At 58.6% G+C, this 15,380-nt stretch overlaps 1 protein-coding gene across 2 annotated transcripts in view; it reads right to left on the bottom strand.

Annotated features, from left to right (window-relative positions):
* Positions 1-119: 119 nt before the first annotated feature.
* Positions 120-15,380, bottom strand: part of LOC113208510 (GAS2-like protein pickled eggs) — a 167,222-nt gene continuing 151,961 nt past the window's right edge. Inside the window, exons 5-13 of one of the 2 annotated variants that reach the window (XM_052270164.1) lie at positions 11,441-11,548; positions 7,718-7,811; positions 6,905-6,943; positions 4,150-4,234; positions 2,526-3,161; positions 2,174-2,430; positions 1,765-2,087; positions 1,342-1,543; positions 120-1,121 (exon numbers count right to left, since the gene is read on the bottom strand). In XM_052270164.1, the coding sequence (XP_052126124.1) occupies positions 589-1,121; positions 1,342-1,543; positions 1,765-2,087; positions 2,174-2,430; positions 2,526-3,161; positions 4,150-4,234; positions 6,905-6,943; positions 7,718-7,811; positions 11,441-11,548 (2,277 nt within the window). In that variant the 3' untranslated portion in view covers positions 120-588. The remainder of the gene's footprint in view (positions 1,122-1,341; positions 1,544-1,764; positions 2,088-2,173; positions 2,431-2,525; positions 3,162-4,149; positions 4,235-6,904; positions 6,944-7,717; positions 7,812-11,440; positions 11,549-15,380) is intronic. The other variant, XM_052270165.1, reaches the window with a different exon arrangement.

The following is a 15,380-nucleotide window of genomic DNA, read 5'->3' as shown; positions in this document are numbered from 1 at the left end:
CACTACTTAAAATTAATGGCTACCTATCACTTAAATTCAACCCTGTCAACTGTTTGCGCTTTTCAGCGCACCTCTTCTCTTTCTCTCTCCCTCTCTCTATCTGCCTCTCTCTCTCTCTCTTTTTCTCTACCGCTCCCGAGAGTCCGCACAGCAGCAGCAGCAGCAGCAGTACCGCACGTCTGGGTAACAACGGCAGCGACAACGCGTGGCTCAGGCCGCACAATACTCATACGGCAGCGCGGCGGAATATAATAGTCGCGCGCGTGAGCTCCGCGTGAGCTCGGCCTCCACTGCCCTACATTCGCCCCCCCCTTCCTCCCCGCTCCAGGACACGATCAGTGTTGTCCTCTCCCCGGGGCCCTGCACGCGCTGCACAGCAAGAGGTGGTGGCCATCCGCAGCTGTTTCGTGTCGGGACCGACGGACGCGACGGAACCGTAAAAGTGATGCACGCCGGGGAAGGCGCGGCCTGGAGTGGAGTGTCGCTGTCCCGCCTAGCTCATTTACGATCGCGAGGGCTGCAGAACAGCGCCAGGGCCCCGGACACGCCTACGTCACCTGCGTCCCGCGGCTGGGCGGCAGCAGCCGGTCAGACGCGGTGCTTGCCGGCAGCCACGGGCGCCGGGATCCGGGACGTGGTGCCCTGCGGGTGCACGTCCTTGCGCGGCGTGACCCTGGCCTGCTGCCCTTGCTGCTGCAGCTGCTGCTGCTGCTGGCTGGGCAGGCCGCGCACCCACGCCGAGGTAAAGTCCAGCTGCTCCTCCTCCTCCTCGCGCGCCAGCTTCTCGTCGACGATGGCCGCGTAGTGCTGGATGATGTCCTTCATCTTCTGCAGCACCTTGGCGTCGTCCTGCAGGTCGGACCCCTTGAGGATCTGCTCCAGGATGGGCGAGATGTTGTTGGTCTGCGGCAGCACGTTGCCGTTGCTCTGGCGGCTCTGGGGGCGCGAGGCGCGGCCGCGCGCGGGCAGCGAGGCGCGCTGCGGCGTGCCGCGGGTGAACGTGTCGGGCGTGAGCGAGGGCCGCGGCTTGCGGCCCGCGCCCCACGACCCCGCCCCCGCGCTGCTCGAGGAGCGGCGCTGCGGCGCGAGCTGCTGACCGGCCAGCTGCTGGTGGCTCAACCCTGCGGGCACACGGGACGTGGTCAAGCAACAGATAATTACCACAGCAAAGATGGGGGCTAAAATTATTAAAAACACGAAAAATGTTCAAAAATGCCTAACGCATTTCTTGGTAATGTGCCAAAACTAATTTTATCATTGTTTAAATATATTGAAAGCCTCCATCAAAGTGGGTAAGGAGACTGGCTCCACAAGGCTCCGTGCGTTGTTCCTTGTACCTACCATTGATTCTATGAGCACCGGCCTGCTGGGTGTGGTCAGCGCTCGCCGACCGGGACCTCCCGGAGCGCGCCGGCTGGGCGCTCGGCGCCGTCGTGGGCACCGAGGCCTCCCGGGCCGCCTGCAGACGGCGCAGGCCGCCCGCCACCGCCTCCAGGTCCTCGCTGCCGGACGACCGGCGTCTGCCGCCGGGCCCGGGCGCCGCCTGGTGAGAGAAAGACGGATAAACATAAAAAGGCCATTCGGGATTTTAATCACGGTTTTATTGTCATTCCTCCCCCTCAAGGACACGAGGAGGTCCGGGTAGTAAAAGAACGGGAAAGGAAATGAGGCGTTTATTTCGGAGATGTCAGCTGAGCCGCATGTGGCGCTGACAACCGACCAACCGTCTTCCTCCCGGACACCTGCCCAAGCCCCTATCCGTACCTTCGCGTAGAAGCCGCCACAGGTCGTGCCACCGAGCTCGGCCATTCTCCTGGGCTGGCCGATGGCCTCCTCGATGTCGTAGTCGCCTCGGTCCCTGGAGGTGGCGCGGGACCCTGGCCTGGAGGAGGGCCTGGAGGCAGGCCTGGAGCCCGGCCTGGAGCTCGGCCTCGAGCCCGGCCTGGACGTGGGCGCTGGGATGCCGGTCTGGTTGCGTCGCACGGAGCGCGGCGTCCCCGGGGCTGGAATGTTGGCGTTGAGCACGTCGCCGCTGGCGGACAAGTCGGAGCAAGAGCTCTCCCGGGTCGAGGGCTCCTCGTGGATGTCTGCGATGGGGAAAGAGAAGCAGAGATGTAACTATAGGCAACGTCCCATGGGACTTCCACGGTTCCGGTGAGGCCCCGATACTCACCGCCAGCCTCGTTGTCCCGGACGCCCGCGATGATGCTGCGCTTCTCGCCGGCCGGAGGCGTGGTGGCGACGCCCAGCGACCGGTAGCCCTCGTCGGACCCCACCTCGGAGCCCGAGTCGCCGCCGCTGGTGACCACGACGGTGGTAGTGGTGACGGCGGGCTGCACCAGCTGCGCGGGCGAGGGCTGCGGAGCGGCGTCGGCGGGGACCACATCCACGATCCGGCCGACCTCCATAACGGGCTCCGCACGGGCAGACCTGGCAGGCAGATGGATAAGAGAGCAGGTGAAGGGCGGTCGGGCCACCGAAGGAGGCGCAGGAGGCGCTGGAGGTGCAGGAGGCGCCGCACTCACCAGGCGTGTCCGGGCGACGGCGACCTCGGTCGCACGAGGCGGTGCGCGCGCGGGAAGTCGGCGTCGTCGACGGGCTCCACGATGGCGCTGGTCGTGGCGCTCTTGTGAATCCTCGTGCTGCCGCGGCGAGGGAGCACGGGGCTGGCCAGCGAGTTGGGGGACGCGCTGCGGTCCCGGGGCCGCGCGCGCTGCGCCGCCGGCACGCCCAGGTTGCCGTTGGTGCTGACGGTGCTGACGGCGCTGGACCGGCGAGGTGTGGGCGACCGGCTGCGGCTCCGACTCGGCTCGCCAGGTACGCCCAGCGCCGAGCCGTTCACGTGCGAGTACACGTTGGGGTTCGGGTCAGCAGGCGAGCGTGACCGCGCCCTGGAGGACGCCGTGCTGGCCGCCAGCGTGGGCGACAACCCGGGCCCGCACGGGGCGACGCCGTTCACCTTGGCGGCTCCGGTGGACTGCCCCCGCCGGCCGGGGGTCGGCGATCGCGAGCGGTTCCTCGGCGACCTGGTCGCCTGCTGCAGGGTCGACGACGGCGACCCAGGGTAGCCGGCCACCGTGGGCACCGGGAGGCAGCCCATGTCCGGCCGTCCGCCCGAGCTCACGCTGGACGCCGAAGAGCGTCGGGTGCGCGGTGGCGACCTGGAACACGGCGTTAACGATGTCACGGCCATGCCCGAACCGACTCTGGAGAGCAGGGCGGGCCGGGCGCGGGCTTGTTAACATTCACGTGCGTCTGTGTACCCCGCCCCCGCCCCGCCCCGCCCCCGTGCACTGGCCCGCGTTTTATCGCTTGTCCGAGGCACGCCGTGGATGCGGTAAGCAGTAGCGGTGTCGCGGCCCGACCGGGGCGGAGAACAAAGGCGGACTTTATTTCTAGACACAACAAACACGCTTGTTCGCGCTAACGCAGGCGGCCGCCCGCCAATAACCGTAATGTTTCCGATGCCTGGCGGAGCCCGGCCCGGCGCAGCAGCCTTCTCAGCCTCTCTCACGCACGAGTTTCGTGCGCCCGACTGACGCCCGTTTATCAGAGTGGGGCTGGCGGCGGCGCGGCGGCGGCGGCGGACGGGGAGAGCGCCTGCGCGTGGCTCGGGTAGGCAGCCCCGCCGAGCTCGCCTGCGCTGCGGCGCGCGCGGTGGCCTACCCCGCCGGGCGCTCACCCTCCGCAACAACCGACCGGAGCTGTGGCCCTTTTATAATTTCGTTGCATCGTAGTAAAGATCTACGAAGCAGACCGTCGCGAGTTGGCTCTGAGACTGTGAAAAATATGCCAAAAATGTTTCCGATTCCTCGATAGAACGAAAAAGAGACTTCATCGCGTTCGAGAGATTCCTGCAGCGATAGTTGCAGACGAGAAGTTGAGCCCGTGATTGGGGTCAGGTTAACAGGCCCGTGGGGTTGCCCCGTCAGGCGAGGCAGTCGCAGGAAGGGGAGGGTGGTGGCCGGGTCCCCGTGACCAGTGGCAGTCAGGGAGGCCGAGAGTTTGTCCGCGGGTGGCGCGGCGGTAGTCTCTCCTAACCCTACCTCACCCCTCTCCTAGCCGACATGGACGGAGTCAAACCACAGCCCTCGCCACCCCCACACCCCTCCCCCGCCGCGCAATAAAGGTTCACCCAGGTTCACTCACCTCTCGTAGTGGACATGCGCGCTGTTGAGTTCCAGCGAGCCCTGGTTCTTGAGCACCAGCTTGGCGGACACCGGAGCGCGGTGGGCTGCATTAACAGAAAACGAATAATAAAAAAAACAGATAAATAAAGTTCAACGGCGACGCGCCGGAGTGAGTAGGCTCATCGCATGATATGCAAAATCAAGGTCGCGTCGTCGTGCGAAAATAATAAAAACTTCAGCCCGTTTCCTACCCCCGCGATTATTAAAAGCGTTTCCCCCCTTAAAATTTTAATAGAGTCACGAGGCGCGCGGTGCGGTGCCGTGCCGCCGCCGCGGCGGCGGGAGGTGGAAAGAAAAACAACTTATTCCAACCGCGTCAAAGGAGCGGGAGGGTGGAGGGGAGGGGGTGGCGGCGGTGCGGGTGTTGGGCGAGAGTGCATACGCCGCAGTACGCGGCCGCGGCGGAGCCCGCCAATGCGGAATAGAGACCGACCCGGTGACACAATGCGCAGCGGCACATCTGCAGGTGCGCGCCAGCTGAATGGGGCGAGAGGGGCCAGACCAAAGCTAGCCAGGGAGGGACGCGCGGCGAAAAGATATTCACGCGCGGGGATTTAATAGGGAAGTGGGTTTGTATTGTAGAACAAGGCGGCGGCGGCGCGGGCGTGGGGGCCCGCTCGCGCGGCCCAGCGGGGAGCGAATGGGACCGAATGGGACAGTAGCCGTGGCTGCAGCAGCTCTACGCCCAGATTACCTACATAACGAATGCGACCTCGAATATGAGTGTGATTCCCCCCCCCCCCTTCCTGCGGTGCAGAATGCCCATACCATGTGAAAAATATCGATGTTCATTTACGGTAATTTTTTTTTAATTTAGAAACGATATGTAGTAGTAGTACATTGCTTGTCGAAGAATTCCAAAGTTGCAACGGTGCCACATGAATTTTTCTATTTTATGATTTCAAACCACTTCTTATATAAAAGTTTTCCCGTGTAACCTGGAGCACATGAGGCTCTATATATATTGGGTGGAAGACAGACCAGGAAAAGAGGGGTTTAAAATGTCCCATGCCGTCTGGATGTCCCTTTCTAGCTCACAACTGAGCGTCTGCGACGTGGGACTAGAAATCTGTTGCATATGGGTCATTGAAATCAGTGTCGTGCCGCGAATGGAATGGATTAGAATCGTCCTTTCTGGCGGCGCAGTTACGAGACGAAGAAGAGAGGGAGGTGGGGGTAAAAATGAGAAACAACTTTTGGGATAATTTCTCCCCATCGACGCGGAATGCAAATATGTTTCATTTTCTCCGCCTGGGTCACGGGGTCGTGCACGGCGGCGGCGGCGGCGTTGTCGAGCGAGATTTTCATATCGATATTCACGACGATATGCGCGAAACTAGCTCGCCCCAATCCAAGTCATTAGCCCAATAAACGGGAGGCTCAGATCGCCGGCGCGGGACGGGACCGACCGCCTGCCAGATACCCATCGGCCCGGCCTACGCACTCGCGGCTGACGAAAGGCTACGGTGATCGGCAGCGAAGGTCCACGACAGACAAAAAAAGAACAATTTACACTTCAAAATTTGATACAGCACCATGCACAGCACAGGGGGGAAAACAACTGAAATAGAAAAACAAAGGTACCAAAACTAATAAAAACAGTTAGGAATTATGAGCAATTGTTTTTCTAGGTTTCAAAAAGCTCTGGCTATGGTATCTTTATGAGAATGCATTTATTGATGAAGAACCCAAAGGGCTCATCCAGAAAGTACGTCAGTCATTTCCCGATACGAAACTGCCAAGTTCATAGCCAATGCAAGTTGTCATAGCGCCTGGTAGGTAGGCAACACGTTCCCTGCAAGTGCACGCGTGCACCGCGGGGTCGCCTAACGTAAGACCCACAGGCGCCGAGCTCCCGTAATTTGCCGAATGAATCTGAGAAAAACGAACGTACTGTACTTTCTGTACGATCCCAAAGATGTTCAACTTTTTTTGGATTTTTTTCGTGTTTTACGAAATAGACGGCACAAACGTTGCCCACCATCTTTGTTTTTCTAGTGAATGCAAACTTCGCACAGGCCGGCCCTCTGGCCCATATGACATTTCTTAGGCAAGAGTGGGCGTGCACTGATACTTCAGTCAGTGCAAATTTGCTTTTCTGAGTTCCCAATGAACTTAAACTAAGCGACATCCTGAGGCATGCAGAAACTTATGAAGGGGAGAAAAAAAGCAGTGCGCAACGTGAGGTGTTTCAGGACGAAAGCTGAAAGTAAAACATCTCGACAAGACCTGAAAGGATCTATTTACATTTGAAGTGCGGCTTTTGAACATTTCTGCAAACGATGCAAGTTTGTGATTCGAGTTTTGCCGACTCAAAGTTACACACAACAACATGCCGACGAAGCAAAACGACATAGTCGCGTGAAAGTGCGTATGGGAGTGCGACGACAACACGCGTGCCCGCGAGTGCGAGAGCGTGTGTGAGAGAGAGACAGAAAGAGAGTGAGAGAGGGGGAGAGAGAGAAACAGGCGTGCCTCAGAAGGAAGACATCACTCAAACCGCTAACTATTGGTGCTACAGCTACAGGCATGCTGCAAGAAAAAAATAACATTCAGGCCACTACTCCGAAAAAGGATAAAAAAAACATATCAAAAGAGCAGCAGCAAACGGAAAAAATCAACTTTAGGAGCGGGAAAACAAACAACCGGAAAATACGCGGCAACAAACACCTGGCGGCGCTACGAGGCGCTACTGACAAGCCGGGTGGACTTACAAAAACAAGAAGGCACGTTGTGGTGGCAAGGTCTCCGCACTGCAACAGGGAAGGGTTGGCTTAGGTCAGGGTTCTACGTGCGCGTCCGTTCACGCCAGTCATTCACAACTGTTTGGCTGGAGGTGAGGTGTCATTCGCGGGGTCAACACAAAGGACACAGTGTATGCGGAACGCATCATGAAACGTACCGTAATTACCGTACACACACAAACGTCACTAAAAATACACGAATAGCAGAATGAGAAGAATATAACGCTGGCAAAGATATAGACCATCCCTTCTGGTGAAACACTGCAAAACATGTGATTTACCGCTCATTGTATGCGAGACTATCGCAAGTGGTCGAGAAGTGATCAGAGCAGCTTTACCCCCCTCCTATACCCCACACATATTAAATCAACGCAAGAGATCTGCCTGCTGCAGCAGGCGCGCACTCCGACCCAGTCTGCGGCGCGGGTGAGCAAATACGTGACGAGGACCAGCTGGTGGGGCCTGGCACGGGGGGCACCGGGGGGCACCGGGGGGCACCGGCACCGCAGCGATGCAATCGGAGAGCTAATTGCAGGCACCTGCAGGTAGGATGCCGCCGGCGCGCGCGCACACACACATGTGCACGCACGCACGCACGCACCGGCGCGAGCTGAGGCGGGAGGTGAACAAAAGTAACCATCAGAGAGAGGCGACTGCAGCAGCGAGGGGGAGAGGGGGTCGATGACAACGGTGCTCGGCGGCAAGTTGGGAGAGGTTAGGCCGGGTTAGTCCATCGCGCGATACACCGAATCCAAATAATACTAATTAATGTGGTATACTCACAGCTTCTGCAGCGACAAGGGTCGTGCTTGTCCAGGTAGTGCGACAGGGTGTCCCAGCCGCCACCCACACGCACCATCACGTGGCTCCTCAGCACCTGTCGACATCAGCGTTTAATCTCATTATTACGAGTCTAGAGAGTGTCAAAATCCCCGTTCCCCCCTCTTCCACCCCAACTTAAAATAATAAATGGAATACGATCCAAAAATGTAGCAAATATGAGAGTGCGCGCGCGCGCGCGTGTGTGTGTGTGTGTGTGTAATAGGCATTAGGTGCGCCCCTCCCTCCTTCCTCCCCCCGCCAATCGCGATCCTAATAAATTGAGTGTTTTGCCCGGGAGCAGGCGCCTGGCCGCCCGCCCCGCTCCATCCCGCCGCACGGCGATAAGTGATCTCGCCAATTTGTCCGCGCGCGCCAAGAGGCACACTGCCGCTGGGATGGTCGGTTACACTGTCAGAAACCTAGATATGCAGCTGCATTTTTCAGCGAGCAGAAGACTTCACCTTTCTTCAAAGACAACAAGATTTTCGGAAAAAAATATTTTAAGTTCGATGCATCAAAAAATTACTGGGGATGAAATGAGAGAGATCTTTTTCATACCCGACAAAAATTTGAAAACATAGAATTATTTCCAAGTTTTAATGAAAAGTTAATACTAGAGTGCAATTTAATTTTAAATTTTTTCGCGTTGATGATAATTTGAGAAAAGAGAAATAAGTTTTCAAAGGTGGATCTGTTTACAGCTGCGCAAAGGCCATCGTCGCAACCGAAGCTGCAGGCGAGCAGGCACACACCAGGTCGACGAGGGTCAGTCTGGACCGGCCAGAACCTAAGGCAGATGCAGCTGAAGTCGAGCCTGGGGTCAGCCAGCAAGGGACCAGCAAGGGGCCGACCAGGACCAGGGGCCAAGCCGGCGCCAGCCAGCCAGCCAGGCTCAGGGGCCAACTACTGGGACATGCGATGGGGCGGCAACAACTTCATTCTCAGAGCTAACTAATTGGATGTAATAGCGCCGTGAGCCGCACGCACTAAGAGACTCCCCCCCCGCCCCTTCTCTCTGTCAAGCACATACACAATGTCACAATGTGGCTATATATGGGGAGACCTGCCCTGCTGCCCTCTTGTTTCACCGCCTAGGAGGAGGAAGAGAAGGACAACGACAAAATGAGCAATGTGTGTGTTTCTGTGTGTGAATGTGTGTGCGTGAGAGAAAGATAGGGAGATGGGGGGGGGCGGAAGGGATAGAGCAGACCACACGACCGAGATGAAAATGGTGATCGACGTCCAAAGAAATAAGTAACGACGCGACGCGGCCGCTTTGCCCCGGGCTTCCTCCTCCTCCCACCACCCGCCTTCTCTCCCCACACACGCCCTCTGGCCTTTAATTACTTGCAATGCCCCCTCCCCCTCCCCGCACACGGTAATGCTCTGCGACTTATATTATCGATATGAACGTTATTGCTGCAGACGAGCCTAACGGTGCGCGGCCGCGAGCAGCTCGATAATGAAGACAAATAGAGAGCCGAGGAGCCCGACCAGAGTGTGACGACGAGAGCGACAAAACAGAGGAGGCAAAGAGAAACGAAAATCCGCGCCGATAATGGGGGAGCGGAAAAGCGTAGTGAGTAATCTTCCAGTCGAGGTACAAATAATAAATCCATAAACACACGGTGTTTACCAGCGGCTTATGCAAACGCCCGTCCCTCCGCGTCTCGACTGTCGTCCCGGGCCGCCGAGCGCCAAACTGGGCGGCACGGTCCAAGAAGGCAAGAGAGTGTTGGTCGTCGGAGAAGAAAAGGTTGCGCGGTGATTTTGTCGACATTTCCTTCCCGATCGTGAGTAACGACTCTGTGCCGCTGACCCGGCCGCCGGGGCGGAGGAGCAGCCCGCTCGGTGGCGAATTTGGAGGCGGTCTGCTTGCTGCTAATGCCATGTGATCCCTCCCCGATGATATGAGATCGCTCGCCGCCTCACGTATATAGGACAAGGGGGAGGGGGAACCTATACCGTGTTGTTTGCAGACTGCAGACAGAGGGACGATTCGCGAATTCCGCATAGACACATATTATGTAATAGGCTTTTTGGTCGCTTGAAAGTTTTGGTCGCGTACGGAGCAGCTGCTTTGCCTAAACGAATTTAGCTCTGGAGGGATTGCGGTTTTATTCGCTATCAGTTTGCTATGCAGCCCCGACAAACAAAAGTAAAATTCCATCAGTTTATTTCAAAACAACGCGCGTGTCGTCGAGGGGTGGGTGGCGGTTTTACACCGGCGGTAAACGGACGGCGACGTGTATCCCACCGCGGCGATTACATCGGGGCGCGGACGGCGACGACGAGGGCATCCCGGGCGCCCCGGTCAAAGTGGGACGGCCAAACCTGGAGAGCCTGGAGACGACGATGTCCGCGTCGCCCCGGGGGTCTCCGACAGGGCCTCCCCGAGAGCGACGCGGCGGGGTCGCAAAGGTAATTGCAGAACCCCGAATGTGGAGCGGCGGCGAGTAGGCGTGACTGCCCCCTCCCCCCCGCAGCCGGCCGTTTGACGACCGATATGTATTTGCTGGATGGCAACATTAAAGAATGGAAAGTGAAACTGCTGCACGGGCGTGGCGTGGCGCGGCCGGGCTTGTCCCCGCGGCGGCGCCACGCTGGTAGTTGTGGACCGCGGCGTGCAGGGGGGAGCGGGGCACTCTGTTGCACTCTGTCCACCTCCAGCCGCCGCGCTAGCCGACCTGTGACCTTAAGGCTATCCTTGTCCTATCCCCTGGCGCGACCAGCGTTAGGACAGCCTCGCCCAGCCACTGCGCGAGAGAGACAGAGAGAGAGAGCGGCGGGCAAAGCATGGGGGCGCCAAACAACCGATGACGACAAAATGTCATCTCCCCGCCCCGGTCGGCCCGGTATGGTGCGTCACGCTTGCCTTTGACGGGGAGCTCACCTCACTTCGTTTTCCCACAGCGACAACAACAACGTCAAGCCCCGCGGCCGAAAGGGCAGGGAGTGGACGGGGGACGCGCAAGACCGGGCAGGGATGACAATGTCGATGATGCAGATCGGCCGGCGTGGGCAGCGACAGGGGAGCGGACGAGCTGCACGTTCCAGTGGTGCCTCTAGTGCCCCCTGCACCCTGGCCAGCCGGCCGGCCGGCCGCGGCCCAGGCGGGCATGCCTCACTTGCAACATTGTCCTCTATCGGATGAAGTAATAACAATCGACCCTAAATGCCACGGCAGCACGGCCGGGCGACGACCGTGTGCCCGCTTCAGAGCACTGCAGAGCGAGATCTCGAACGAGAGCGAGAGGCTCGACGGTGCTTGGGGCTCGAAGGTGACGAGCTTTTCGTGCGTGTGCCTTCTGACGCAACCAACAACAACGGCCGCGCGCTCGATGGAGCCAGGCCACGGAGGCTCATGATGGCGCTGATGCACGGGAAGCCATCACTCGCTCCAGCAAACGGCCATCACGCTATATTATGCCGTGATCAAGGGAATGAACTAGATCGCGCCAATGTCTCTGCGTGTGTGTTGGTGTCTGCGCTGAGAGGAGAGGCGTTTTGTTGGCGTGCTGACCGCAGCGCAGAGCGGCGGCCAGGTTGTTTGTGAGTTCCGGCCAGCATCGTGGAGCACCTCATGTCACTGGCGTACTCTGGCCTTTTGTCATTTCGACACGTTTTGGCACCCAACTTTTCCCCCCTCACACGTCTGCACTCGGGAGGTTGTGGTGTACTTACCCGCACGAAGATGAGCACCTTGGTGTCGCCGATGCGGTACTTGCCCTCCGACACCCTGATCATGGGGAACTGCGTGGGGCACTGGCAGCGCTCCACTAGTTCTCGCACCTGCAACAACAACAACAGCGCGGTCAGAATGCGGTCTTAAATCATCCCCCCGCACCACCGCCACAACCGCCGCGGCCGAAAGTGAAATTTTCGCGCGCCGCACTTGCGCGGGCAGGCGCGCGCGGGGCCGCATGCGGGCGGAAGAGAAGAAAGCAAAGCGGTCGACGACAACATTTTGTCGTGCGAGCGTCAAAGACATGTTGCCGCATCACAGGACAAAAACTCAACCAAAAATAAATTATGAACAAATCTTAAAAGGCAGTGATTGTGCTGTTTTGATGGATGAAAATCCGAATGCAACAATCAGGACATTTAAGTATGGTTTATCACTTTGCTGCACCTGGGCCTGGGTGCTCCCTATAGGGATTGGAAAATCCAGAGCAAGAGTGGTTTAGCACTGAATCTATCGACAAGAGCGCAGTAATGTCACCTAACGGGTTAAGGTCTATCGTATCATCGGTTAAGACGCTTCCAGAACGGCGGGTCGGGCGCGCGCAGGCCCGCCACCGCTCAATCCCAGTCGCCCCGCGCGACGAGGCGCACGCACACGTACCGCTCAAGAGGAGAGATACGGCCCCGATGGGCGACACGACAAAACGGCGACGTATTGATATTGAATGATGTCAGGTGTTACGATAGGGAAACGGCACGAAGGCGGACGGGTGTGTGTGTGTGTGTGTGTGTGTGTGTGTGTGTGTGTGTGTGTGTGTGTGTGTGTGTGTGGATGAAATGGAAAGCCGTGGCCCGGCAGGGGGGAGACCGGGCGGGGCGGCGGACGCGGTCGTGTCAAACTCCCTTCTACTCTCCACGACACACAACACACCACCACCAGACCTCCGTCAAACAAGTAGTGAAACTGCGCCGCAACAGCCAAGCAGGCAGCCCTGCCCTGGCCTGCCCGCCCCTGCCCGGGCCGCCCAAGTACCCCGCCGGGCTGCGCCACGCCATGCGCGACTCGTCAAGTGATTTTTCCGGCACGCAGGGCTATAGCGCTGCTAGGCGAGGAGGCTGGCGGGCGGGCGGGTGTGTAACTGTTCAACATTCTCGCGCAGGGGGTTCACGGCGGCTGTGACCCCGCCCGGACCCACCCGGCAGGGCGTCTAGCGACAACCTCAGCGCTTGCAGGACCAGCGCGGGCGGCGGGGCGGCCGGCCCCGACACCAACCCGAGCCGGAACTAACGAAACAGCGCCGAGGGGAAGGTGTGGCGCCTGCTGCTTGTGGTGGTGCCTCAGAGCGGACAACCACCTCTCTACGTGCAAGCGAGCAGTCGATCTGAGCCCCGGTCCTCGGTGGCCCCTCGCTTGAATATGCCAAGTATCGAGAAATTCAGCGCCAACTCAGCAGCCGCCACACCGAACTAAGTTCACGCCGGCTCACGCAAGAGAGAAGTAATTGCAAATAAAAGGTCACCTTTTCAACCAGAGGTAAGTTGGTGCCAGCAAACATTTTGCTGCTATAGCAGAACTGTTGCCAAAACAGCAAATAAGTGGGAAAATATTCTAGGCATATGTTTTACGCAATGTCAGCAGCTCGTTTTCAGATGTTTGAACAAATCCCCGTGTTTTGCGAGCTGAATTTAAGTGCCGCGCGATTTTTGCATTCAGGGTGCCGTGGAATGGAGAAGATCATACAAGACAGGGTTGGTGGTCCGGCTGGTTGACTCGGTGTTGCACTTTCGCGCCCCGGCCGAGCCGACCTTGCCGCCGCTGCCGCCGGCCGGACCTTGGGCCGGTGCACGCCGCGCTGCGCTGTCCAGGCCCACGGCCTGCTTCGTCTCGTTCCGCGCCATTTGCCGCCGAGACAAATTCCTTTAAACGCCCATCGTGGCCGCGACGCTACCCGGCGGCGCCGCCAAGTCGAACCCCGCGATCTGCACGGGGCCTGCAGCAGCAGCAGTGAGGCCCCGCGGGCGAGGCGAGCCGAGCCCGACCAGCTCGATCCGCGCTGGGAAATATATCGAGTAAAAAATGGTCCACCAAAATGTTTGACCTATGAAAGGTGTAAATTCTGGAGAATCATTCAGAGTCTGTGTGAATGGAGCTCCAAAGGACCCTGTCCATTTCAAAAATTCTATAGAATAAGAAGGAGCGTTGGTCTGAGACGATCCTGTTCACAATAACCGCGGAAGTGAACGACTTGTGAACATACTTGGCCAACTTAATTTTAGAAAGTGTACACAATTCACACACATACACATCCGCTTATTGTGAAAACTCTTTGCCATAGGAATTGTTTATTTTTAAAAAATCAAAAAATTCTTTGAGTGTATGGCAATATCCAGCAGTGGCCACCCCACCGCGGGTCGGACAGCGCCAGCCTACGCCGTTTGTCGCCTCATTGCCCCGTGACAGGTATGACTTGCGGGTTCAAGCCCGGGCCAGGCCGGCCAGGCCACGCGAGGCCCGCCTCCACGCGGCCGCATTTCATTTAGCACGCTGTGTGTCCAGGAGGGGTGCCGCCCCACCCATCTGTCAGCGCCACGGGGTCCCCGGCCAGCAGACAACAGACACCTGCGACCGAGTCCGCAGCGCAGCAGAGTGCGTCGCGCGTCCTGTCGCCGATTGAGTCGTATGCATGCAAACAAGAAGGCGACAGTCACCGCGCGCGGCACCTTCTATACTACTACTCCCGTCAGCGGCCCCGGTCGTCGGGGCGCGGCTCGGCCGCGGGGACTTGGCCGGGCCCGCAAATAGGAAAATTGTATCCTAGAGGCGCTGCTGCGGCTGCTGTGCTGTGCGTGCAGCGCGCGTGGCGCGCGAAGGCGTCCCGCTCCACCCCGCCGGGGTCCAGTCGGCCTCGCGCTGCCAAGACGCGCGACACCCGGCCGCGGCCTGTCGCTAATGTCGATGACGGCCTGATTTATCTTCCCTTCCGCGCCACGCCGCGCCACTCTCTGCTTTGGGCCCCGCGCGCGCCCAGCCCAGCGGCGTAAGAGTTTTGCTTTTGCAGGGGGCGGCGGCGGCGGCGGGAGGGCGTGCGGGACGGCCCGTCCGATTGAGATCGCTTCGCTTGTCGACAGGCCTCACCCGCTCAATCACTCACGTTCACGCACACACGCACACATACTCACACGCACGCACGCGACACAATGTTGACACACATGGTGGCACTTCTCCAGCGGCGCGCGCCGCGTGGGATCGGTAGGAAATATATAACGATCATCCCGATCCTCTACGGCGGTGTGTGGATTAGACAACTAATGAGGATGAGTCAGTCGAGTCTTCTGCAATGAGGGTATGGCGTCGTCGCGTCTCTCTATGAGCTGAGGTTCACTCCTGGATTACCACTACATCATCCCCAGATTAGACCTGGATTACTATACCTCCGGATTAAACCCCACGGATATTGACACATGACGTACCGGATTACCCAGCATGAGTCGTTTCCTCCTTCGACCATGAGCGTCCGGGCTACGACAATAATACACGCGGCGTGTGTCATCAGGCAGATAAGTAACACGACACGGGGACGGATCCACTCGAATCCACTCGAATTAATCCGCGTGGCGGCCCCCGCCCCGCCTCCCTCCCGGCGGCCGGGCCGGCTCACTCGCGGTTCCTGTAATCACTCTGTTCCTCGAGTGATTCAGCCGCGCCGCGGGATGTGCAGCGTGGGCGTGGAGCGCGCGAGGGGAGCCCCTTGTATGGAGGTGTTCTTTAGAGGTGTTGTTATTAGCAGATGATACCTTACAACCTTACACCTACATTAAACATAACTAACTATACATGAGTAATGTAAGGTGTCATTGCTTTTACTCTCGAATAAGAAAAATATAAAAGAGAACGAATAGCAATCTCTCCTATATTGCGCTAGGCGGGGTCGTGAGGCGG

Source organism: Frankliniella occidentalis, unplaced genomic scaffold (assembly GCF_000697945.3).
Source record: "Frankliniella occidentalis isolate FOCC.00 unplaced genomic scaffold, Focc_3.1 Scaffold113, whole genome shotgun sequence".
Taxonomy (NCBI): Eukaryota; Metazoa; Arthropoda; class Insecta; order Thysanoptera; family Thripidae; genus Frankliniella; species Frankliniella occidentalis.
The sequence above is the reverse complement of the archived record's forward strand: the minus strand, read 5'-3'. Positions and strand labels throughout refer to the sequence as shown.